The sequence below is a fragment of the Perissodus microlepis genome, chromosome 7 (genome assembly GCF_051167445.1).
Source record: "Perissodus microlepis isolate ML-2025 ecotype Zambia chromosome 7, ASM5116744v1, whole genome shotgun sequence".
NCBI classification, from domain to species: domain Eukaryota; kingdom Metazoa; phylum Chordata; class Actinopteri; order Cichliformes; family Cichlidae; genus Perissodus; species Perissodus microlepis.
This window is the reverse complement of record NC_140467.1, coordinates 27,847,565-27,874,080: the sequence shown is the minus strand read 5'-3', so window position 1 is coordinate 27,874,080 and position 26,516 is coordinate 27,847,565. Positions and strand designations below refer to the sequence as shown.

At 44.9% G+C, this 26,516-nt stretch overlaps 1 protein-coding gene across 2 annotated transcripts; it reads left to right on the top strand.

Moving 5' to 3' along the window:
* Positions 1–1,597: 1,597 nt before the first annotated feature.
* mfhas1 (multifunctional ROCO family signaling regulator 1) lies at positions 1,598–25,777 on the top strand. 2 transcript variants are annotated; one of them, XM_084936789.1, is made up of 3 exons: positions 1,598–4,987; positions 22,897–23,193; positions 23,939–25,777. In XM_084936789.1, exons 1-2 carry the CDS (start codon positions 2,035–2,037, stop codon positions 23,025–23,027), a joined length of 3,084 nt encoding a protein of 1,027 aa, XP_084792915.1. In that variant the 5' UTR covers positions 1,598–2,034; the 3' UTR covers positions 23,028–23,193; positions 23,939–25,777. The 2 variants fall into 2 exon arrangements, with proteins under 2 accessions (XP_084792915.1, XP_084792914.1); XM_084936788.1 differs by having other exon boundaries at positions 22,897–23,226.
* The last annotated feature ends 739 nt before the right edge of the window (positions 25,778–26,516 follow it).

Genomic DNA, 26,516 nt, shown 5'->3' with positions numbered 1-26,516 from the left:
TTTCATATGATTCAAACATGGGATTTAATTTAATTCTTTAGAAGGACAAGCTGAATTACTTTATTTTCAACTATAAAGCCAACCTAGACTTTAACTATTTAACAAGCCGGTAATCTGGTTATGGCTTTGGACTTTCACAACAAAACCTGTCTAAACACGTTTTGTAACAAAAAAACCCCACTTGAGATCTGTGACATTAATCGATGTCACAGATGTTGAAAAGCAATCACAAAGCATTGAAATAAATACAGGGGTTAAAATATACAGTTCATATGTTATAAAGGTTTATATGGATTAAAAACAAGCCCCGCCCCCTAACGGCTGCATCTTCTGAATAAGTTTCATCTGGGCTCTTATAGCTGCTCACTTTTCTATTTCAAACAATCAACAAAAAATGTATACGATTTTTATACAAGGTTTTTAAAGCTGCAGGGTTAATTTTTAAGTAACATGAGCTGAGACACAGCAGCATGCACACTGAGCATCGGTGATATGAAAAGCTAGGCTAAAACTGGCTAGTTAGCAAGTTCATAAACCTGGTGCTAAACTGAGAGAATGCACAAAAACAGTTTGAATACATTTCCAGTTTATTTAGTTTTTCTAATTTATATCAACTCAAATAAACTGAGTTGATCAGCTTTTTGAAAAGTACCGGTAACTTACTTAAACTGAGCTCTAATAACAAGTTGATAAAAACTGAGTTTGGTCTACTTAATTAAACACAATATTAGATTTTATGCCATTAATGGAAACATCAAAGCCAATGAGATATCCTATTGTTTTGTCAGCTTGCAGTAGTCTGTAAACAGCTTCAGTCCCAACATGCTTTTATAGGTAGAAAGATTTCAGGCAGAGGACAAATAAAGATCTGTGTGTGTGGATTTCAGTGTTGTAGACAGATGTGGTCTTACATGTGTTGCAGATGTAAGCATGACAGGAGGAGAGAAGCTCCTGAGTGGTGTGTGTAAGACTGCAGGTTATCAAGGTTACTCAGTTTAACAGTATGATTGCAGTATCAAAAACATCTAAAATGCTGTGAATAATAAAAAAGAGAGAAACTAATGAAATTCCAACCAGAATACTGAAATGAGTGAACACACTCTGGAAACTGAGCTGAAGTGAATGCAGAACAGAAAATAAAAATAAACTAATTAGAAACACTAAGCTAAAACAGCTCTGTAGGAGACGCCTGGGAATTAAACGTGCTGTTTGGTGTACTTCCACATCATGACCAGCACGTGGAGGCAGAGTCCTTCTTCTGCCGTCGGAGAACTCACATTTACAGTCTTTTCGGGCTCATGTTCAGACTTTATCACTCATATTATCACCTTTATTCTTTTATTTTTTTTACTCGCATTTATCCTCTTTGGACTCTGAACCTATGCATGTGTAAACATGAATATTCAGACTATATTTATAAATTCTGCATTCATCAGCTGATCGTCTCTCTCTGTCTCGGCAGAAATGTTTCTGTCGAACTGTTCACTGTTTTTGTGTTTGGTCTGAATTTCTTTGCACAGTTTAGGGAGCTTTCACCCTCCGATTACTTTCCCTTCTCCTCCACCTCCTCCTGCTGCTCCCCACAGTGCAGGGAGGAGGAGAAAGGGAGGAGGAGGGCTCAGAGATCTGACGCAGTGAGCGGCTGCTCCTTTACTTCCACTCCCCGCTCCCAGGAAGCGACACGGAGGCTCGGAGAGCGCTCACAAACGCGCACATCCACCAGGACGGAAAGAGGCGGAGGACGGCTAATGGAGGCGATGAGGGCGGCGGTGATGACTGGAGGAGAAGCGAGGCTCCGGAGTTTCGGTTTAAAGCCGGAGCTGTGAGCGCTGAGGTCTGCCTTTATTGTGTGCTGAGTGGCGCAGGAGAAAAGGATGCCTCCGCGGCCGCACACACGCCTCCCGCTCCTCTCGACAAACTCGATCATTTCCCGACTCGAAGCGGATCGTCTGCCCTCTCAGGAGGAGGGTTTGTGGGTGAGGAGTGCGCTGATTTCTGAGGGACTCCGTCCACCATGCTGCCCGCTCAGGATCCATGAAAACTCTCAATGAAAACAAGGAGAAGGAGGAGGAGGAGGAGGGGTCCGGCTGCAGCGCCATGGAGGACAAGGAGAACAATCTGAAAACGGCCAGGCTGTGGAGGGATGCCGCCCTCCGCTCCAGGAAGCTGCGGAGCAACCTGAGGCAGCTCACCCTCTGCTCCAAAAACAACCAGATCATCCTGCCAGAGGACATAGCCGACATCGAGGCGCTCAACCTGGGGAACAACTCCCTGCAGGAGCTGCCGGACGGCCTGGGATCCTCCCTGAACAACCTGCACGTCTTGGTCCTCCGCAGGAACAAGTTCAGCTCTGTCCCTAGGGTAGTGTTTGAGCTGGGGCGGCTGGTGGAGCTCGACATGAGCCACAACTGTTTGAGGAGCCTTCCTGAGGGCGTGGGGCAGCTGAGAGGGCTGAAGAAGTTGTGCATCAGCCACAACAAAATCCAGCACCTGCCAGCTCAGATCGGAGCTCTGCAGTCTTTGGAGGAGCTCGACATGAGCTTTAACGACCTGCACGATTTCCCCAGGTCGTTCTCCGGCCTCGCCCACCTGCGAACTCTGGATGCAGATCACAACAAGCTGAACCAGTTCCCCCCCGAGATCATGGCCCTCAGTGAGCTGGAGGAGCTCGACTGCTCTGGGAATAAGTTTGAGGTGTTACCGGCGGACGTTCGGAAGCTGCAGTCCATCAAAATCCTGTGGCTCAGCAGCCTCCACATGTCCTCCTTACCCCACACTTTCTGTCACCTGCAGCACCTGGAGAGCCTGATGTTGGACGGGAACCACCTCAGAGAGCTGCCCCCCTCCTTCGGCAGCCTGCAAAGACTCAAAATGATCAATCTGTCCTCAAATGACTTTGAAAACTTTCCCCAAGTTATTTTGAGCATAACGGGATTAGAGGAGCTTTACCTGAGCAGGAATAGACTGATTCATATTCCAGAGGAAATCGGCCAGCTGGGGAAGCTGGTGAACCTGTGGCTGGACAATAACAGCATCACATATCTGCCTGACTCCATCGTGGAGCTGGAGAATCTGGAGGAGCTCGTTTTACAGGGTAACCAAATAGCCATTCTTCCAGATAACTTTGGAAAGCTTTCCAAAGTGAACATTTGGAAAGTGAAGGATAACCCTCTGATCCAGCCACCGTACGAGGTGTGCATGAAGGGAATCCCATACATCGCAGTGTATCAGAAGGAGCTTGCACACTCTCAGTTTGCCGTGAAGCCGCGGCTCAAACTGGTCCTGATGGGGACCCAAAACGCAGGGAAAACCCGGCTGAGGCAGAGCCTGGTGAGCACGCAGCAGGACGCCAGCAGTAACCAGGGAAACAAAGGAATTGAAGTCACCAACTGGGTGGCAGACGCTGATCGCCACCTCACGTTCCTCGTGTATGACCTGTCAGGGAAGCAAAACTACGACCTGATCAAACCCTTCTTTCTCTCCCCCGGTGCTCTCTACATTCTCGTCATCAACCTCAAAACGTACTCGCCCAAGAACTTTTACACCCATGTTGGGTATTTCCTCCACCTGCTCTGCACCAAAGTGCCCCATGCTGTAGTCTGCTTGGTGGGCACGCACACAGACCTGTGTGCAGAGGTGGAGGTGGAGGAGAAGACTCTGGACATCCACAGGCAGATTGGCCTGCAGGAGAAGAGGGACATCCAGAGTTTAAGGGGGCTGGCACTGCAGGTGGACCAGGCTCTGGAGCAGGGCTACAACGTCCGCACCTCCAGCCCTCACATCCTCTTTTACGGTGTCACTGACAAAAACCTGAGGCGCCGAAAAGCCCAGCTGCAGTACATGCTGAACCACCGGCTGCAGATCCTCTCTCCTGTCCTGAGAGTTAGCTGCACAGGTGCTCTGAGGAACATCCCAAGGCTGAGGGAGAAGCTCATGTCTGTTGCAGAACACAGGGAGATCTTCCCCAACCTCCATCGTGTGCTGCCAAAGTCCTGGCAGATGCTGGAGGAGCTGCACTTTAAGCCCAAAGACCTGTGGCTCTCGTGGTGGGACTCAGCCCGGCTGGGCCTGCAGGCAGGGCTCACTGAGGACCGGCTGCAGAGCGCTTTATCCTACCTGCACGAGAGTGGGAAGCTGCTCTACTTTGAGGACAGCCTCACGCTAAGGGAATACGTTTTTCACAATCTTCCACGATTCATCGCAATTCTCAATGTGTTCTTCCAGAGGGATGAGTCCACCCTGCTGGACCGGCTCCTCTCTGAAGGGGAGAGGGGGGACAAGGGGCGGGTGAGTCTGGTCATAGAGGACGAGAAGGGAGAGAACCTCAGGGTCACCCATCTGCAGCACCACGTTGAGGGCTTCCTCCAGCATGGACTCCTACCCTCTAATGTCATCCGCTTGCTCCTCAGACCGCTCATCCAGACCCAGCAGGACCTCCATCTCATCATGGAGCTACTGGAGAAAATGGGGATCTGCTATTGCATCAACAAACCCCGCAGCAAGCCTCTGAATGGCGCGACTGTGTGGTACAAGTTCCCCAGCTACGTCAGCAGCGAGGAGGTCCAGGTGGATGCTTCAGCCGGCGGGAGCTCTCTGCCTCTGTGTAACTTCTTCTCTGTGGAGCAGCTGCACATCCAGTACAGTTTCCCTTTCCTGTTTCCTCCTGGACTGTTCGCACGCTTCAGCGTGCAGATCAACAGCCACGTGGTGCAGCGTTCAGACAGCAAGCACCAGATCTTCGCTTATCGGGGTAAAGTTCCCGTGGTGATCAGCCACCGGCCTGCCAAAGGAAAGCTGCAGGTGGAGACTCTTTCCATCGCCAGCCACGCCTCACTGCCCAACATCTGGACTGCCTGGCAGGCCATCACTCCACTGGTGGAGGAGCTGAACATGCTGCTGCAGGAGTGGCCCGGTCTGCACTACTCTGTACATGTTCTCTGTTCCAAGTGCCTCAAGAGAGGGTCGTCCAACCCACACGCCTTCCCAGGTAAGACCTCATTAATCTCCGTTTCACTCACCAACAGTCAGGATGGGGCTTTGTCCCATATACATGCAGATCAGTCACAGACTCACTTATAGCTGTTTATATTAACACTGTTATATGAGTAAAAGTAAAAGTACTTCTGAGTCACTGTGTGACCCTTTAACTGCTAATGGAAACCTGAATGCTGGATGCACAGGGCCGGACAAAAACTCCTGCAGGGCCACTGGGCAGGGATACACCCCCCCCCCCCCCCCCCCCCACACACACACACACACACACAAATGTGTGTGTTATTATTATTTCTCAAAAGAAAACAGACAGATGGCAAGGACAGAGAAAAACTTTCTTTATGTCAAAAATTAGGAAATTTCTGTACTGAAACAGCTCAGTAGAGTAGAATAAACTAAAACAGCTCATAGAAGTAAAATAACTTGAACTTTCATACTTGAGAGCTACTTTAGTTATATTTTTGTCACATTCTGTTTTATCGAACCATTATTTTGTTTTGTCATTGATTATATTCACTATATTTCTGAGTGAGAGTAAATCTCACTGTTGATCTTATACAAAAACACAAAAGCATATGTTGTTTGTAATAAAAAAATGAAAAATATTAAAGCTCATTAAAGTCAGTTAAAATGAAGTGAAAACATAATGTATTATAATATGTATAGTGTGCTTTAATGTATTATCATTATTATTATTATTCCATTTTCTAAATGTAATAGTTTAAAGAAGATCGAGGTGATTTAAATGTTTTTCATTTAAAATTCCTTTATGTAGGAAACTAGTTGAGCTCGTTTCTTCAGAGGTTTTCAGGGTGGCTCTGTGAGTCTGGAGTCTGAGATGATGGATGTCTGATCTCTGATTTCACCTCAGCAGCAGTGCCTGCTTTTTATTCCCTTTTATGACTTTTGGGGTGACTTTTATGGGGGTAAAACTGGCTAACAGCAGCAATGGGTTAATGACCCAGTGGAAGGTTGGGTGACGCCCTGCGGGCCGCTGACTTTGTGCTTCACTGATTGCCTTTTTTAGCACTTTGGGCCGTTTATTCCATTATACTGAAGAGGAAGCAGACGTTTCTCCAAACGACGCTGTAGACCGAAGGGTTTTGAGTTTTCTTTGAGTGTAATGGACTTCACGGTGTTTCTGCTTCCTGTTTGACTTCACTGTAACACGAGCGTGACATTTACCTCCACAGATTCGCTTTAGTGCTTCTGCGGCTCCTGTTAATCAGATTCAGTCACGCCCTGAATCTCAACGAGGCTCCATGAAACATGCAGAGGATGCCTCAGAGAGCCGAACAAAAGCCTCTGACATCAGGTTAGACAGAGAGGAGGAGGAGGTGCACAGAGGTGCAGGATGCCCCCCTCCCTCCCCCTCTCCCAGCCTCGGGGACATAGTTAATCCTGCTGCTTGTGTTTGTAGCTGCAGAGTGACCTGCTTTCAATGCTGCACCCGTAAAGCGGTCAGCAGAGTCACGTGATGCGATGTAAGGTGTCGCTTACATCATGCTGCTTTTATTGGATTTATTCACATTAGATCATCAGCAGCCCAGCGCAGGCTCACTCAGCTCAGAGCACTTTTTAAAGGAAGCAAATTGGTTTTCTAACACACACACTCCCACAGGAGGAGATGCGCCACGGCCCTTATCCTGTGGGGAAACACCCAGAAGTTTCTCTTTAGTCCTCATGAAGCTCCAGGAGGTGGAGTTGATATTTACTGTCATTTAAACAAGCCAAATAACCAGCTGACTAATCAATAATCAAACTAATCGTTTGCGTGAACGTCGATCAATGATAATCAGACTGATGCAGACAAAAGTCTCTGTCTGCTCTGGGAGATCTTCAGGCTCTGATCAGGAGCAGCAAGTTGGGGGACAAAATAAAAGGGTGGAAGCACAAAGGGTGTTTCTCAAACACGTGAGGTCAGTACCGATAAAGAAGTCGTCTGATATTCTCAGTTTTAGTGCTGTGAATCTGCTGTGATATTCATTTTTATTATCTAAAGTAGATGTTCTTGATGAAGCTGATCTGCGTTGTTTCATTCATGCTTTAGTTTGTGTCGCTGAGTTTTTGGGGTTTCTTCTCCCGACTGTCACCGGGTTCTGCACAGAACAGTCTGCATTTTCTCTCTGACCTTTCAGTTTGACACGTCATGATTTAGTTTTTCCACCTTCTGTTGTCCAGTTTTGTTTATTGTGTGAACTGCAGCCTCACTTTCCTGTTCTTACTGACAGGAATGACACAGTGTGCTCTTCAATTGCTGCAGCTCATTTGCTGCTAGGTTCAAAGATACTGTTCTGCATACTTTGGATGTAACAGGTGCTTATTTGAGTTCCTGTTACCTTCTATCAGCTTGCTTTCCATAGAGCGGCAGTATTATATTTTTTCTGTAATCTCAGAGATGTTTGTGGGAAATGGCAGCACATCAGCAGTTTCTGAAACACTCAGACCGACACCATGCCACACTCGGTGACTTACTGTAGATCAGCTTTCTTCATCAGTCCGATCCCCAGTTTGAACTTCAGCAGGCATCTCGACCACGTCTACATGACTAAATGCACCGAGCTGCTGCCACGTGATTGACTGATTAGATACTGATGAGCAGTTGAACAGATATCTCTAATAAAGTGGCTGAGCGTCAACCCCATTTTGGAGTCGGTGCAATCAAATTCAAAACATTCTCATCCTGAGGTGTCACATGGACCCTGCAGATCTTCACCTGCTGCTCAGTTTTAATCAGCATGTTGGTTCATTAACCCTCTGCAATGAGAAATGTCGAGTCAGTTTGAGTAAGTTTTCTCGCAGGGTCAACAAAGAACTGCATTTAAAGTTAAGTAAACACACCCTGCTTGATAACAGAGGATGATGAACCCTGGGAATGAAAACCGCCCATCATATCTGACTGTAAAAACTGAAACACATTTTTTAAAATGAGCAAAAAAAAGATCAATAATTGTGTAATTTCAAGGTGGTCCCTGCCTGGTCTGAAATATTTGATGCAAATATGATTCATGATGACAGCAGTGATGTTCAACGAGTCGTTTTATAGCTTATAAGGGAGAGAAAGTCCTCCGTGAGAGCTCCATGAGCTCGAACACGTCAGGCAATTCTCTTTTTCCTTTCATTCGTGGAAAAAGAAAGCAGATCTTCTTCTTTTTCTTTTTTTTTAAAGAGAACAACTTTGTTAGTGGGCAGCCGTGGAGTCACTTCCTCCCAGACATCAAACTCAGAAAAAAGGGTTTGTTTTGCAGGGAAAGTCCAGCAGCGGCTGTCAGAGGAAACAGGCTTCAGGTTCAGTGAGCGGACGCAGGTGCTGCCCCGCTTCACGATTAGATAACAGAATGTGGACAGTTTAGAGTTCTTATGATTATTTTGGTGTAAAGGTTTGATTCATGTCACAGGAAAAAAAAGAAAACAAAAAGATCTAGAATCCTTTAAAAAATGAACACAAGTAAACTCTGAACAGAACGTGCAGACGTCACGGTTAGCTGGTCAAAGCTCGGCTGCTGCCAGAAGCAGCCAAACTGCAGTTCCTCTGACGTCCAGCAGAAAGTCCAGCAGTGACTCAGTTTTCTTACTGTGGGTAACAAAAACCAGAATAGGAGATTGTGGGGATCCACTCTATTATCAATCTTCTGCTTTTTATTCATATTTAAAGATATACTTGTTTGTTAAAGCACAAAATGTTTCCTCCTTCATGACACCTGTATGGAGGAGAATGTTTTCATAACTCACCTGTTTTAAGGCTTAAACTTTGCATGATTATGGGTGTGGCTGACAGGTAGATGGTTGTAGTTGTTACTTGTCTTCGAGGCTTCACCTGAACTGGATCTGTGGAGCGTGTTTGTGCTGTTGGAGACTTTTGAAGCATTTTTAATGACCTGATCTAATTAATAACGTGGCTGCAGTGAGGTAATTGTACTAACAAAGCATCCATGAAGCTTCAGTTGTGCTGAGTGAAATTTGAGGTTTTTGATTGGATGTTGCTGAGAACAATTAGCAGGTTTCTGAGTCTGTGGATGCAGACTAACCTGGTTGTTTAAAACTGTACTCTGTGGTTTGATTATCATCACTTAATGAAAGAGAAAATCTTCAACATGTGTGAAAACTGATATTCTACTATTTTATTATCCCACTAAAAGTAACAGTTATTCCTCAGGTTTTGATATTTTGTGTATTTTTGTCTGTTTCGATAGAGGTCAGGTGTTTGGTTTTTTTTTTTTGTTTGTTTGTTTTTTTAAACGGTTAAACAGGATGAGAGGAGCAGCTGTTATTGGATAATCGACATCAGCAGGCAGCGAGGAAAAGAAGGGACTTGTTTTGGTCCTCTAACAGTGTCCACACACACACACACTCTCGTACCTTTGCAAGCAGATCTGCCCGTTAACGCTGGTCAGCAGAATGTTTCTTCGGGCCTTTTATGGTCATGATATTTTTGGCTGCCGAGTGTTGATCAGTTCGGCTCCAGGGAGTCGAACAGACTAAACATAGTTTGTTCTCGCTGTGGAAGGAACTGAAAAATGTTTGCGTTTTCTCACACTGTGTTGTGTTTCCTCCGTTTGTCTCGCTTCACTGTGACCTCAATGCAAACTCTGCAGCAGGTTCGACCCATCCTTTGGGGCCCCGGGGTGCACACTGTACACGGCACTGTCATTATTCCCTGACTCACCTGTGAGCTGCTCGGATGATTTCTTCATCAATTTATCAGTGATATCAGTATAACTGACCGCAGTTCTGATATTTGATGATCCATTTTTTTAAAATTCATTTTTATGTGAAAACTTGTTGTTTTCAAGCTCTGAGATCTGAGGCTTGTGGAAATGATGGAGGCGTCCAACTGAAACACCTATTTGCGATTGCTTTGTCAGTTTTCAGTCTATATATCTTTTTGAAGCACAGATCATCTGTTACAGATTTTTTAAAAAACATTTAGACTATAAAATAAAACGGTAATAATTAGTCAGAGGAGCTCTGTGTGCACATATCGAGCAAAAATACTGTTTGTTCTTCACTGTGAAACACGCCACGCTGATGGCTCAACTGTTTGCTTTTGACTGAGTGCACACAGGTGTGGTAAACCTGTGACGCGTTACCTTCACCTCACAGAGTTCACATTGACTGTGCAGAAACGTCTAAAACGGGCTTTATCAGCCCGACTCTGGGTCCTTAATAACAGTTTTGTCGTTTAAAGGTTGCTTCTGATAGCATTTCACCTCTGACCAGCTGTTAAAAAAGAGGGAAAAGTTGTAAAACTGTTGAGTTATTTTAAAATCTAAGAATTATTGTAAGATCATGCACTTTCTGATTCGTAGTGATGCATGCGCTCATCATTCTGTTGCTTTCTTCTACATTCTGCATGTGGTGTATGTTGTCCATCATCTGAGAGCAGCATATATATATATATATATATATATATATATATATATATATATACTGCACACCTGACTGTCAGTATGACAGTCCTGACCTGGATCCAGTGTCAGATGCCTTTTGTTGTATAACTAACATTAAAATGATTTGGGGAAATAATTTAAGATGACTATAGTTTGATCATTTGGAGCGTTGCCCGGCATTGGCTGATCAGCTCAGCTGTAAAATAACTTGTATATTTCACGTTGTTTTGGAGGGCCGGCTCCTCGGGGAGTCTGGACCTTCACTGTGACTGGTGGGTATTTCTGTCAGCCTGAAGCAGTCGATGTTAAATACCTCTCTGAGCTTCATTGGAAGTCATGTTGGTGCTAAATTAGACATCAGTCAAAATAGCTTCTGCTCGAACATCCTGACTTCACAGCTCCGACTCATCGGAGCTTCAGGACCTGACAGGAAAGACTTAGTCTGAGCACATGCCCACAACGTGTCCCCCACAACAATCCTCAGACTGGAAACCCAAAACCCAAACAGACCCAAAGAGACTGTACTCACACTGACAGTAACTAAGAGTTTATATTCTGTATTTAGAATTTATTTATTTATTTAATCTTTAACAGAAGTGTGCGTGCGTGCGTGTGTGTGTGTGAGAAGGACGTGTTGCGGCTGTGGTCTGAGCACTTTCACTCTTGTTGTGCATCTCCAGTTAATCCAGTTAGAGGATGTGCTGGGATTAGCCCGGGTCCGATGCAGAGCCTCTTTAACTGTCGTGCTGCAGTCAGTGCAGTCTGTATGCGACCTACCTGCCCGTCAGGTGTTCACGCCCTCCAAATGCCCCCCTCCCGCGCTTTGTGTTTTCACCGCACAGAGGTGGTTTAGCCTCAGGCTGCCGTGGCGTCGCATGTTTGCCCGTTCTGAACCTGAGCCAGGTATCAGTCTGAGCGTGTTCAGACTGGAGGCTCCGACTTTGGATTAACTCACTGAGCTGTTTGTCTGAGCAGGATTTTATTGGACGGGACATAAATCAAATTTAAATCATTTGATATGGAAATATGAAAACAGGGAGCCTCCTGGGAACACATTTTAAAGACGTTTCCATATGTTTTTTAATCACCGTGACGATGTCACAGGTTTTTACTGACTTTACAAGTTCGGCATTGAGCAGATGTAGTGTGTAAGCAAGCATCATCTGATTCTCACTCTGAAAGCAGAGTCACAGATTGTCTGGCAGATAATAAATCTTGTGTATGCCAGCTAAAGGCTTTTGTGTGACTGCTGTCAGCAGCCTTTCACCAAGCATCGGCTGAGCACTCACGGAGCAGTGATTTTTATAAATCACTTGTTTAAATTCTATCATGAGTCCACATGTGTAATGAGCCTCTAAAGATCTGGTATGAAAAGTTTTACACTCAAACCAGAGTTTTAATGGAAGCAGTAACCTTCAGAGATCACTGTAACAAAAACCAGAATGGGGCATTGTGGCGTTCCACAGGGCTCGATTATCGGTCCTCTACTTTTTATTCATGTTTAAATTATAACACAAAATGTTTCTTCCTTTATAACAAATGTACAGAGGTAAACTCGGGTAAAGTTCATATCCTATTATCAGACTGTGACGAAAACTTTTCACATTTAATTTTTCAACCAAACTTAAAACATTTCTTTTTAACTCTTTACCCCTTAAACACCTACTAAATGTAACCCTTGTTTCTCTTTTGTGACTCAGCAGTTTTTTGTCGTATTTCAGATATGTCATCCATGACATATTTTATTTTTCAAATATCTTTCAAGAAGGAAAATGCAATAAAAGAAAATGTGCAGTTTAAGATTTTTTTTTTAATTAAGACATCAGAGAATGAAGGGTCATTATTTTTCTTTGCCTTGTGATGTTTGCTTGAACAAAGAATCCGTCACTGAGGCGTCCACAGCTGTCACACGGCTCATAAACATCTCAGTGTGTGAAGAATCCGCTGTGAGGCCTTCAGAGCATCTGTGATGGTCTCAGGTGAGCAGTTACCTGTGTGTGAGGATGAGGAGCGACATGTCTGAACTCGTCAATGTTTTCACTGAGTGCCTAAAAGAGGAACTCGTGCTGGATCTGACGTCATAAACAATGAAAGCAGTTCATTTTAGACGCTCCATTTATGGTTGTTTGGGAGCTTTCGGTGAGATCATGTGACCTTCACCGGACAAACACTGATGTTATCACTTTGGGGAACTTTGGTCTGTGCTGGAATAAAGAAGCAGAAGGTTTGTGGTTTGTTCTCAGATGATGAGCGATGGTTGGCTTTCAGGCCACCTGTTCAGACACGTCCGGTTTCTGTGAAGTTTCAGCATCAGACTCGAGCTTCGCCTTGATGGGACAACCTGACAGGCATTTGTGTTCTTTCTGTTCATGTGAGTGACACGTAATGAGATGGTGAGGAGGCAATCCCGTTACATCACCACACTGTAATCCCGCTCTGTTTGCTCAGACATGTGACTGGCAGGGTGGAGGATTTCCTCATCAGCTGACCGCAGATGAGTCGACCTGAAGAGAGTCATCAGGAGAAGGGATGGGAAATAAAAGGAGCTGAAGACCACTCCTGATGTGTAATCTAGCTCAGAGTTAGAGAGTTACTCATGCTCAGAATGGATGAGTCGTTTAACTTCTGCTTTTAGACCAGAAACGCTGAGCACAGAGGTGCTGTTTGCAGCATGGCCTTTGACTCTGAAAAAACTGAACACAGTGTAACTGAACATTCATCAGTTTTCAGAGCTCTGACGGCTAAATCGCAGCCTGGCCGCAGCAAGGTGTTTGGCTGCTGAAAGTACGTCTGCTCCCCGCGAGCAGCTGTTTGTCAGCTCAGTAAATTAGGAATCCCGACGCCCTTAACATCAGCCCTGCAGCTACTCAGAAAGCAGCCGCCGCTCACAATAAGAACACATCCGTTTGTCTCTACAGCTTCCTTCCAGGTTTATTGCTGGCACCGTTAGCTTTATTTAGACAGCACTGGGCCTGCCGGACGTGGAAACTCGGCCTCAATCTTTCAGTCAGCAGCTTAGACAGTAAACGCACCGCGGGAGGCTCGTTCATTGATCGCAGCTCACAGTTTCAGTGGAATTTAAGAAGGTAATGTGGAAAGTGAAAAGTGGGAGCAGCTCAGTGAGGGCTGCAGGAACGCATTTGTTCCCTGGATGCAAACACAAACCACGTCTGGAACACAATGTGTGTATTTAAGATGATTTTTATGGGGATGTTAAACCGCCAGAAGCCTGATTTATGGTTTCTGTGCACAGACTGATGTGGACTTTGAGCCCAGCAGACAGTTAGAGCTGACACTGGTCTGCAGTGTTGGTGTCCTGTGCAGCACACACTAACACTGCAGTATCAATGGCCTGTCACTGAACCTACCTGTCCCTGGGTTTTTTGCACCTTTTGGCTTGCTTTCCAACAACTACTGAACACAAAAGTTTGCAATTTTTGGAGCAGCATATTCCTGCTCTGATTTCACCACTGGCTGAACCTCTGACGTTTACATTGTTTGTATTGTACATACATCCAACTGTACATTCTGCAGTTACTATGTACAGAAAACAAACTTTGTTCATGCTGCAGCTCTTTAACCTTTAACCTTATATTCCGGCTCTCTCTGTATGTAAAACTGTTCTTTTGCACGTCTGCTTAGAAGCAAACTCCATTTCCTGTTTCAGCACTTTGCACAGCGACAAAGTTAAATCTAATCTCCATTCTGCAGATAAGAAACTCTTCATGTCTCATTAAATTCCATATTTAAAATGTTTTGGCTGACACACTCCCATAAGGCCTCTAACCCAGTGAAGACCAGCTGCTTTTATTTCATGTTTTCAGCTTTGTGATCAAAAAGCAGATTTAAAAAAAGTCACGGCTGAAACGGGCGGAATATTTGCCTTTGCTTCATATTTACTTTGTAGTTATCCTCCTGTGATGGCACAGAGATCTCGCCTGCTCATAGAGTTCTTCTACAGGAGCGCTGCTTTATTAACTTTTACACATTCAGTGATTACGAGCTCTGGACAGATGGATCCAATCACCACAGCTGCTGTCGTCATGCTGACCCACTGTTTGCTGAACTGAACACAGTCTTCAGCCATAAAAACCACTGAGATACAAACACAGGACTGCAGTGAGGAGAACCGCTGCACTCACTAAACCTGAGCATTTACAGTCCATGAGTCTGACCTCCAACACGTTACCGCAGCCTTTTTCTTTTCCCGTCATCAGAGAGGGAGCAGGCACAACGTGCTGCTTAAGGTTAAAGTGTCACACTTGAAGCTTTTTGCCTCCTACTTCCTGTTGTTTCCAGCTTGTTAAACATCCTCTGAGTTCAGTCAGATTTGGTGCTTTAAGCTGTAATTCATGTTTTTGAACCACGAGGTCAGGCCTTCAGATTCTTGTCTGGTTAAAATGAGCTTTCGGTTTTTTGACCCCCAGTTCTTGTCGGTTCTCGTCGGAGCAGCTGGAGCGTTTCTCATCGCCTTCTCCTCTGAACACGCCTGCAGTGTTTCTGGAGTGTGAGGATGAGGAGATCTGCTGTCTGTTGGTCTGTCGGCCTGAGACTGAGTAACACAGGAAATGTGTGTGTGTGTGTGTGTGTGTGTCTGATATTTAGCGCTCTGCTTATTATCAGGATTATGTAACAGCGCTGTGGGGTCATGTGATCAGACTGCAGGATAATGACCTCGCAGAGCAGAGGACGTCGAAGAAGCTCCGACTGGTTTCACTAAAACAGTGAAAACAGTCCAGATACATGATGTGATGAGAAGAGCCTGACCTTGAAGGACAGCGTCGGTTCATTTGAGGCTGGTTGATCCTCGGCATCTGTTGACATGTTCAGAGTGAAGGTGCGTGGCAGAAACAGAGAAGATAACGCGGCATTCACAGGGAGGTGATGAACATGAAAATAAAAAAGATGTGGGTTTTATATTCAAACAGTTTTTAAAACAAATAGATGTTGAGAGTGATCGTATGCATGAAGATCTTTGAGTTAAGGAGGATAAATGCAGACATATTTCATGTTTCTCTCCCGCCTGTGTATTGTCCTGAGTTCACCTGCACCATTATAACATTTTACTTCCTGTTTCCCTGTTTGTACCTCGCTGTGTTACTGCCCTTTTCTTCTCCTGAGTGAGTTCCCCTGAACCGTTCTGTCCAATCTTTACTTTATTTTCTGCCTTATTATTATTCATTTGACTTTGACCTCTGCGTTACTGTCCCTCTTTCATTCTTTCACCTTTTCTCCTTTCTTCCTGTTCTCACCCTTGTTGTTGTCTTCACTGTCCCGGGTTCACCTGTGCTGTATTTTCCTCTGCTCGGTGCGCAGCTTTGTTTAGTCTGCTGTGTATCCTGGTTCTGTTCCAGAGCCTCACTTGCTTTCTGTCGTGTAACAGAAACGTTCTTTACTACCTGCTCACTGTTTTTGTGCAAGCGCATCGCTGTGACGCGAACTCTGTCGTATTGAAACCAGAAGTTGGGTCACAGCACGTCAGCCTGAGTACGTCAGGGTGGAAAAATTGCGACCTTTCCAAAAAAGATCCCTTTTGTAAAATGTTTGCTTTCTGTCTGACTGAAAGGAAACACTGAAATACGCTTCCTGGAACTGAGATTTCCATCGGGGGCATTCAGCGGCTTACATAATCAGCTCGTTTATTCAGTTTTATGTTGGAGGAGGTGGGAAATACACCACGCTGAAATAACCCCCAATTATCTGCTCAGCTGTAAACCATTTAATGTCATTACACAGCAGATGTCAACAGCTGGACACACACACACACAGAGGGCGAGTGGAGGATTATTAGCAGCAGATTTCTGGGGAATCCCGGAGCTTTGGAGAGAAAGCCGAGGCCGGGATGTGAGAGGAGCTTCAGGCTGTTTTGCACAGGGAAGTGAAAGTTTCTGACGTTTGTTCTATTTAACGATCAGAGGAAATAGAAATGCTTCATCATGAATCCTCCTTACATTCAGAAGAAGTGAGATATGTCAGTGGTAGTAGTGTTGGTGAGTTTCACAGCAGCTGTGCCGATCCTGAGCGGTTTTAATAGTTGCCTGTGAAGCTCAGATTCTCTGGCAGGTAAATCACCAGAACAGAAACACAGACAGTCCATCGTTCACCGTTTGGATCCTCAGCAGCGTGATCACATTCCTCTCATACCTCCACAGCAGAGATGGCCGTTAATCCTGCTGCTCGGGTAGCGTGGCTGCGCTCAGACCTGCCGGCTGACCGGCTGCAGTTATTTCTGGTGGTTTTCCTGCGCTCTGGAAGTAGGCCACGCATTCCTGAGGATCGGCCTCACTGCCAGTACAGCTGCTGATCACAGGAGATTAGCGGTGCGGTCACGGTATCTGGGTCTGCCAGAGTCTGAGGCGGCTCTCTGAGACTCATCCCGCCACCTCATTCTGCTCCATTTCACATATCCTGGATTTTATGGAGTGCAGATCCTGCTCGCACACTTCCTTGGCTCAGGGCGGCAGAGCTCACAGCTCAGCGGCGTTCAAACTGATGCTGCTGTTAGGTTACAGAGCAGAAATGAAGTCAGCAGATTTAGTTTTTCATTCCTATCAGCTGCTGTGGAGAAACTTAATTTCAGCCAGTTAATAATGATGTGGTAATATAATCTACTAGATTCTCCTGAAATGTCCTTTTCGTGAGTGTTTCAGTGTTAGAGATGGAGCAGAGCCTTTTCTTTGTGCCTGAGATCCTGGTGTGGTGTCCGGGGTCTGCACTTCTCTGTGTATTTATAGTTGGCTGTATTTCACAGTGTCAACTGTGGGCCGTGGAGGTTTTCTGGTGCTTTGCTGCTGGTCTTTGGTTGAAATGCACATCGCGAGCTGCTGTTTTTCACCTTTGACCTTTGAGTCCTGAGCTGCTAACAGTGGTGACAGCAGCAGCAGATGTGAAGGCACATTCAGTGACCTTTAAAGCAGAAACCAGAGCTCGACCGCCTCGCAGATCCTCTTCAAATAGTCCTCGACGAGAAAAGCTGCGCAGCGACGAGAATGAATGAATGAGGAGCAGCTGCTGCCAGGCTGACAGAGGCCATCGGCTCAGTCTGAGGATTAACACTTCAGTGTGTTAAAACAGAGGAACACACACACACACAGTGAGGCCTGGAAAAAGACAAACGGCTCCTGTTAACACATGCGTGGGTCTGCACGTGCTCAGTAACCCCCAGATGATCTGAGCTGTGTGCTCTAATAAACTATGAAGCCTTCATCAATCAGATCCTTTGATACTGATCGTCGCTGATATGGAGACTAAATGTTTCTCAACCACAAAGTTCAAACTTCAGTCCTGATCAGAGAAAAATGATAAAGTGTACCGGGAGAGTGCACTCCGGTGAGTCACCTCTTTAAACTGTATTTGGTTTAAAGCTTGCTTGGCTGTTGGAGCCTTTTGGAGCATTTTTAATGGCATCACCTAATTTGGCTGCTGTGCGGGTAGTTCGTGTCACAGTGGCCATGTTTGTCTGTTATATACAGTATATGGGTGCTGGCTCTGCAGCTGCTTCATGAGATAGTTATGGAAATAAAAAATAACTTATGGGCTGAAGCATCTCCACCCTGTAAACAACGAGTCTCAGTGAGGACAGCAGCAGCTTCACGGCTCTCAGCGGGGCAGCGAGGGGTCGGCTGAGGTCGATGATGTCCCCTGAAATCTCTTGGCAGCGATTTAAGCAGATTTCTGCTCCCGTGTGATGTTTTGTTCTGAGCCGGGTCGTCGCCGTGGCCCAGTTATCGCCTCGCTCTGTGTGCAGCGGTGAAAGCAGAGACGGGATCGTCCCTCATCAATATGGAGCGAGGGTGACTCTGCAGACTTCTCTGTGTGGCCTCTCCGGCTTTGTGAACAAATTTCTATTTCAGGTCGAAGGCTGTAAATATTTAAACAGCAAATATTCCAGCAGGATGAGTGACGCCAGGAGGAGCGAGGCGAGACTGTGAACAGTCAGCAGACCTGTTTGTGTTCACAGTGATGAACTGATTCAAACATGAGATGAGCCTTAAATACAGTTCTTTACTGTCACATCACATTACTGAGGGGCAGCAGGAGCTCGTCTGTGTGAACACAGTTTCCTGTTTAGGGTGAGAAAACGTGAAACTGTCAGAGTAACAGACTGCTGTGTTTACAGGCTAATCGGAACCGGGGAGTTTGGTGTTATGAATTTATGTAGAGAGCTAAATCGTGGCCAAAAAAGTCACTGAAATAAAAGAAAATCTCTCTTTAATAAGTGAATAAAACAGGGCAGCAGAGCGCGAGCACTGGAAATTCTTCATAATGACTCCAACATTCAGCTTCAGCAGAGAAAAATTAAAAAATTAGACTGTTTCAAAAAGTGGAACCATCAGATTTTTGTCAGCGTTGCTTGAAAAACTTCCAGAGGGTCGGACTGGCTGCAGACTAACTTCCTGTTTCAGCTCTGGAATAACCTTCCCGCTGCACACGTTCTCTCACAAATCCTCAAAGTCGTCCTCACAACAGAGGAGGAAATGAAATCGGAGGTCTGGGCAGTTTTTGAATGGAGTGAAACTACTTCTCTCATTTTCCAAACATCCCAGTGGGAGTTTCCTGGATACGGGTACACTTTCCCCTCCTCCTCCTCTCTGCGAGTGGAGGCTGTTCCCTTTTATGGCTGACAGCAAAGGAGCAGGAGGGAGGACATGACTCCTCTACCTGCTGATGGTGTTTGAGGGGGGAGGAACATTCCTGTTCCTTGAAATCAGGTCTTTGTGGGTTTCTGCGTGACTCTTCTCAGTCAGAGGGAGGAGGAGGAGGAGTTATTAGGCTGTGGCCTAATTCAGGGCACACAGCCGGATGTGTGAGCCGTCAGCTGCGTCCACTGATGAAATAAACATCTGATCTCCGGCTGTGGCAGCAAAGCTCAGCAGCAGGTTAGAAACAAACTGTAGCTGAAGTGACTTTGAGGAGCAGGAGCTCCTGCAGCCACACAGCCGGTGGCAAAGACCTGCAGAAATACTCAGATGTAAAATATCCCAGTACTTCCGGTTGCTCTGCAGTACTCGGGTTTAATAAAATGGTTATAATAGAGCTGTTTTTCCTTACAAATAATCGTCTCTGACCGTAACTCTGACTGTGTCTGTGACGCTGGCTTCAGGCCAGCAGAGCCAGCAGCTGCAGACACTTTGAGAGAACGCACACGATCAATAAGCCTAATGGTTTAAGTGCTGCTGAGACGGACGGACAGACGGGCTGTGAGTGATGTCTGAGGCAGCTGATGTGAAAACATCCGTCAGAAACAAATCTGCTTCATTTCTTTGAGACGTAGCCACCATGACACCACCCGTAGATTTATAATCACCTGTTCTGGAGCCTGTAGGTAAGTTAGCGGCGTGCTTAGTTCGATGATGGCATTAAAAATGCTCCAAAAGGCTCCATGTTGTTATGAAGGAGGAAACTTTTTGTGCTTTGACAAACAAAAGTAAAATTTAAAAAGCAGAGGATCGATAATAGATGCCTGTGGAACTCCTTTGGGTTTTTGTTACCCACTCTGATGGTTACTGCTTCCAGAAAAACTCTGGTTTGGGTGTAAAATACTTACGGCTGGATTTTTAGAGGATCATTAAAGATGTGAACTCATGTTTCTTAACACAAACTCTCAATCACTCCTCAGGAGTGAAAGAAGCCATCTATGTCCACTGTGAGCGACCATCTTTGAACAGAGGCGGTGGTTTACAACACCAACTGTCTGCCATCTATAATCCAGTTTTGAGTTCCCTCCCCAGACGCCTTAACGCCCACTCACACCCTGGGCCATCTGACCTCAGGAATTCGCATGATAAGGTGGGGCCAGGTTTCACAATGAACACACCCGAAACCCTGGCTGATTGGGACCCACACCCAGTTTCACACCTTGGCTCAGGCGATTAGAGGATCATCAGGGGGTCCTTTTGTCCCTCTGTGGGGGGATACTCCCACTAGGTTTAAATCTGGGACTCCCCACCATTTGACCTTAGAACTGAAGAAGCTTCTCGGATGAGAGGTGAAACGTCTTCAAGCAACTTAAAGAAGTCCAGATGCTTTTCTTTCCAAGCTCCTTTGACTATGATGACCTGGATGACTGAGAACCTTCACAGACACAAACTCTCAATCTTCACAATAACTTATTTCTTCTGTAAAACGCGCTGGATATTAGAGGAACTGCAGGTTTTGGCTCCTCAGCCATCACTTTGCTTTTCAGCTCTGGAGCTAGATGATTGGTTCTCACTGCAGCTGAACGTTTGAGATGCAGTTTTGTGTAATATCAGTGACTCACAATGATGACAGGAAGCTGCTAGAAGGTCACAGCTCGAAACCTTGGCCTTCCTGCTCCGGAGAGCAAAATGATCTGCCATACCTGCTGGTCTGCTGCTCTGAAGGCACACTGGGACGAAAAGCCAGATTAACAGATTGATCTGACCAGGAAGAATTATTCTGAAAATCCTGGAGATTCAACATCAGTCAGCTCAAAATGTGGCAGGTCACCACTGTGCACATCTGCCACAAATCATCCAACATCACGAGCACATCTGGCATTTAATTTGTGTAAATGTTCACGGTGACAGAAAAAAAAGTAGGGCTTCAGTGCCGAGCTGCAGGAGACTTGCATTATCTCTCTGCAGGTTAGGATATTAGGTGTGTGTGTGTGTGTGTGTGTGTGTGTGTGTGTGTGTCAGATAAAGCCAGATCACAGTATTATTCTGCTGATGCCCTGAAAATGAAGTGAGTGTAATCCAGGCACTGGCTATGGAGCGTGCTCAGTGTTGTTCGTGCAGCAGAGTGATGCATTGGGCGTGTCTCTGTTAGCGGCTGAATGATCAGCGCTCTGCAACAACAAACACCCAGGTGGAGCTGAGTGTCGGAGAGTACATTATGAAAAACATAAACAGAATTAGCATTCCTTATGAGAACATAAGGAATGCTAATTCAAAATGTGGAAACTGATGAGATTTTCAAAATAAAACGGGAAATAACAGCAACTGAAACGTGTTTTAGAACGGCAAGTGGTAACAGTACAGGAGGGCGTGTCACACGCTTCCTGAGGTCATCCGTCATCCACCCTCATCAGTACATCCATCCAAAGATGGAGAGCGCTAATCATTTCATAAAGTGCAGCTTAGAGTTATAAAGAGAACACGTGGCTACAAACTCAAACTAACCCAGTCCAGTTTTCACACACTGAGATGCTGAAGAGCAAGAAACAAACATGGATGGAAAAAGATATTAAAATGATTTATAAACATGGTTTGAGTAAGAAACTGAATCCCGGCGGAGCTCGCGTGAACCTCCTCAAGCAGTCGCCGGCTGGGCTCTGAGCTGTTCGATGAGGAGGGAGCCATAATGATGATGAAGGAAAAAGGATGGCTGTGTCGATCTGCAGATGGCAGCTTTTCTTTGTTTACCAGAAAAACACACGAGGGATCACACAGGAAGTGTGTGCATGATTTTAATCGTATTTTTATCCACAGCGGAAACACAAACGAAGAGGACGCCTTATAAATGGAGACGTGCACAGGAACGGCGTTCAGCCCTGCAGGAAACTGAAGTCAGAGAGCCGCCTGTGTGCAGCTCTGAGCTCAGACCTGTTACTGCTTTACAGAAATCGCGCCTTGTTATGAGTTCTAATAACAGTGGGAGAGAGTAGAAGAAAAACGCCCTGCAGAGCACCAGAGCTGAGACACTGAACTAAACATCTCTGCCTCGACCTTTAACCTTTCACCTCCTATAACCATTTCCCCTTTTAAGTATCTTTATCAGCAGGTCATGCTTGAAGAAAATTCAGAGCTCTCGTCATGAAATTCTCCCCAGTAACACAAACACATCTATTCCTCCGCACTTTTAAATTACATAAAAATGAGGGGAAAAAATTATCCTGAATCTGAATCCAGGCTGAACTTTGACCTCAGAGACCCTCGGCTGTGTGCACTGGCTAAACCTGCAGCTAAACCCAGGACTGACCTTAAACTGTGGTTTACAGAGGAGGACCAGGCGCCCCCTGCTGGTGGGACTCTGCTCTGCAGCATGAAGTCACAGCTGGACGTTGCTGCCACCTTGTGGCCGAATTCATAAAAGCTTCTGCTGCTGCAGGTTCTTACTAAAGACAAGTAAATGGAGTTTAGTGTGAAGGATTATTGTTGCCTGTAGATGTCTGTGAGTCTTCAGTTATTTAAATTTGTGCCAGCAGTTTATTATTAAAAAAAACAACTACAAATCTAGAGGCGAGAACAGGAGAAACTTCCAGAAGCTGGAGGCGGATTTGCCTCGAGATCTGTCTGACTGGCAGATCAGTGTCCACCCAGCATCCTGGTCCAACATCAGATAATTTATTGTTTTATATCTGACATACTGGAGGAGAACTTTTCCTCCCTGATAACAGCAGAGCAGCTGCCTCTTCTGTTCCTAAAACCAGAGCATCCTGCTTTCTTTACGTGTGATGGTTTCTCTTTGATGTTTCGGGAATGTCCTACTTCCTCTGCAGAGAAAATCTGTTTCCTGTATTAAAGCGTCTTTGATGTTCTCGCTGTTGCAGGTGAGCTGCTGAGCCAGCCGCGGCCCGAAGGCCTCACCGAGATCGTCTGTCCAAAGAATGGCTCGGAGCGGGTCAACGTGGCCCTCGTTTACCCCCCGACCCCCACCGTGCTCAGCCCCTGTCTCAAATGAAGCCCCGCCCACCCATCTACCCCGACCTGGCTCGTCTTCACTGCGTCACCAGAGCCTCCACCTCCGACCTCCGGCTTCCATCGTCTGTCACCTTTCTGAGCCACCAACTACCACTTCGCCTCCTCCACAGTCAGAGCGAGCAGCTCGACGGGTCTCTGCTTCACGTGTACGTCAGTAATTACAGAACACAGCAGCGAAGGTCAGAGATCACCAGATGCACTTTTTTTGTTTTGTTATGTTTGTATTTTTGTTTACAAACATTCAGGTGATACAAATAAAAAAATAATGATTTCGTTTATCAGCTCCATAAAAACAACGGACACTGCGATGGATAGAAAACCTCCACATTTTATAATCTGTAACACCAAACATTCGGTTTAATCAGGTTATTTATTTTTTATATTTCAAAAAAATAATAATAATAAATTAATAATACTGTATGAACAAATATTACTTGTATTGTGATATTACACTGAGGAGAGTGTGACCTGAATTTTTCCTTCCCACTGTCACCAAAGCGCTTGGTCACAGGGGGCCGTCTGATTGTTGGGGCTTCACTGTATTGTTGTAGAGTCTTTATCTTATCTTATCTTAAGTGCCTGGAGGTAACTGTTGTTGTGATTTGAAGCTTTATGATTCAAATTAAATTGAAATTAATTTTTTTACTATTATCTTTATATTTTTATATTTCAAAGTATAAAAAAGTATATGTTTTATACAATGACCGTACTCTGTCGTATTCCTGGAGTTTATTTTTCCTTTTGAAGTTTTATTTGCTTTTCTTATTTTTCTTACTTTGATTTTATGTCAACGTTGCTACAGTTACATTTTTTACGTGACCGTCAGACCAAGTGAATTAAAGACTCTTTGATTTCACCTGGCGGCTATTTAACTTCCTGTTTGTGATGCAGGTCTCTGACGCCTCTTCACGTCGCACTGAGCGGTATCTGAAGAGCTTCAGTGAGCCCGACGCGATCCACACAGTCTGTAGCATCTAATGAGGGTTCCTCCTCCTCGTCCTCGGTCCCGTTACCGAGGCGCGCTGCTTCACACGTTTCTCTCTGAACAGTAACGCCCACTTCCTCCTGTGTGAATCTACGGCTGTAAAGACTGAAGGACATTTGGATTTTCTGTTATTTCGTACAGTTTGTTGGGAGGAGTCTGTGAAACTGAGGTTCGGGTCGCCGCTGGAGACACAGAGCGACTCTGATCACGACGCGCTCTGCGGGAGATCTCAGGTGATGATGGGACGGACGCAGTTACAGCATCAACGCTGTATCAAGCATCAGGAAGTGTTCATTTCACACAGACAATGGAAAATATCAGCAACTCACACATGACTGCGAGAAAATAATGGGAAATAATGCTTACCAATGGGAAACAGTGGGATTTAATGGTTAGCAATACAAAAATACAAAAGCAATGGCAAAAAAACAATGCAAAGCAGTGGGAACAATGGGGATAAATGGATAATGTTTCACAATTAGAAATTGATGGAAATTAAAGGTAACAATTACAAAACTATTATGGGTTAAAATGCAGAAATCATGAAAATTAATGATTCACAATTTAAAAATTAGGTTACTAGCTAACAGTGTAGAAACTGTTAGCAGTGCAGAAATAATGAGAATTACTGTTTCACAATTAGAAAACATTGCAAATGATTGGTGATTGGCTCTGTTAGCTCTGGGAGAATGGGGATGAGCTAACGGGGAAACGCATAAAAGTCTTAAAACCACAGGTGACAAAAACAGCAGGAAGTTCAACCATTTTTCCTCTGCCGTGTTTTACCCCATTTGTGACCTTAATTAATATATGAACTTAAGTTCATGAAATAAGTAAATGAACAAAGTTGTAGAAGCTCTGAGAGCATCAGGGCTTTGAGGGGGACATTTTTTCTTTTACTGTCTCTCCTTCTCTGACGTTCATCAAATTAGGTTCAGTTCATCTCCCATGAAACCCATGAAAAAAGCAGCACTAGCAGGACCATGTAGCCGTTCACTGAACATTTCTTTTTTTGTTATTATCTCGTGAATATATTTCTCCTAAAACATTTCGGGCTGGGACAACAACAGTCACATGATCACATATTATCATGTGTGCAACTATAAACACAATCACAGTGTTTAACCGTGTGACACAAACGTTATTCACGACACACTGTAACGGAACTGAACAGGTAACGAGGTTTCAGAGTGAATTTATTTAAAAAAATACAACTTTTTTTTTAACGTGAAGATGATGAAACTGATTTTTTTCAGCTGTGAGAAACGGGAATGCTGAGTGTGGAGATCCTCTGTCTGAGCTGTTCAAACATTTCCACAGTGTGGGGTGTGCAATGGTGTGGGGCTGCTGAGGTTTCGGAGCCTGTGGTCTGCACTCGCTCTCAGACACACTGTGATGAACACACTGATGTGAAGGTAGCAGACGAGCCTTCGGGCCGAGGATATGGCACGTGTACAGATATTTATGCGTCTTCTAATGAAACCACAGTGATTTCTACACGTTGAACTTCTTTTCACTGTCTGATGAAAACACTGACACGTGCTGATGGGAAAATGTTGTTGTTTGTAAATAATATCTTTATTTTTGTATGTAGGCCTGAGGTGTCGCCACTCGAGCTTTGACTTTCTTTACAGTGCAATGATGTGCATGACTCACTGTGAGGATGCACACGGGGTTTTCTATGTAGCTCCTTCCAGCGTCTCACAGTTCATCATGAAATACCAAATAAACAATGACTGCTTTAATACCTGCAGGCCATGTCATTCATTCACGCTCTAAACACAGTTTCACCTTTTCACTGGGAAAATGTACAGTTTGTAGGTCACAACTGCACAAACATGGTCCAGAGGCCCAGTTCAGTTTAGAATTCAATCAGGAGAAGACTAGCAGTCAGCTAGCAGCTACAACCAGCTGTGTCGCCATCCACCTGTCAGTCAAAAGGCCACACCCCCAATAATGCAAATTTTAAGCCTTGATACAGTTTAAACAGGTGAGTTCTAGTTATTTCTGCTGTAGTTTCAACATGGGTCTCATTGCTGCCTCTTCTGGATGTCAGAGGAACTGCAGTTTTTTGTGCCACAGCTTCATTTATGAACTCTTGGGTGGAGCATTTTTGTGCAACAGATAACTGGAGGAGTCCTTGAAGTGAATACAAGCACTTATATTTTTAAAATGAAAAATCATCACACACTTGAAATTCCTCATACAGCATTTTGTTTCCAGCTTGTGAAAAAAAAAAAATGACCACCACTGAATCAATTTTAATTATAATTTCTCTTCCCCACTAGAGGGAAGTCAAGTAAAGTAAAATCAGGAAAACACATTATAACACATTATTTTAATAAAGTCATGCTAAGATTTACCTTCATACTACGAATATTTTTTTATTTCAGGCCCTCCGAATACACGAGTGGTTCCAGAATCAGTTCTTTATCATTAGCAGCATTTTTCATTTCATAAGTCGAGTAGATATCCACACAAAAA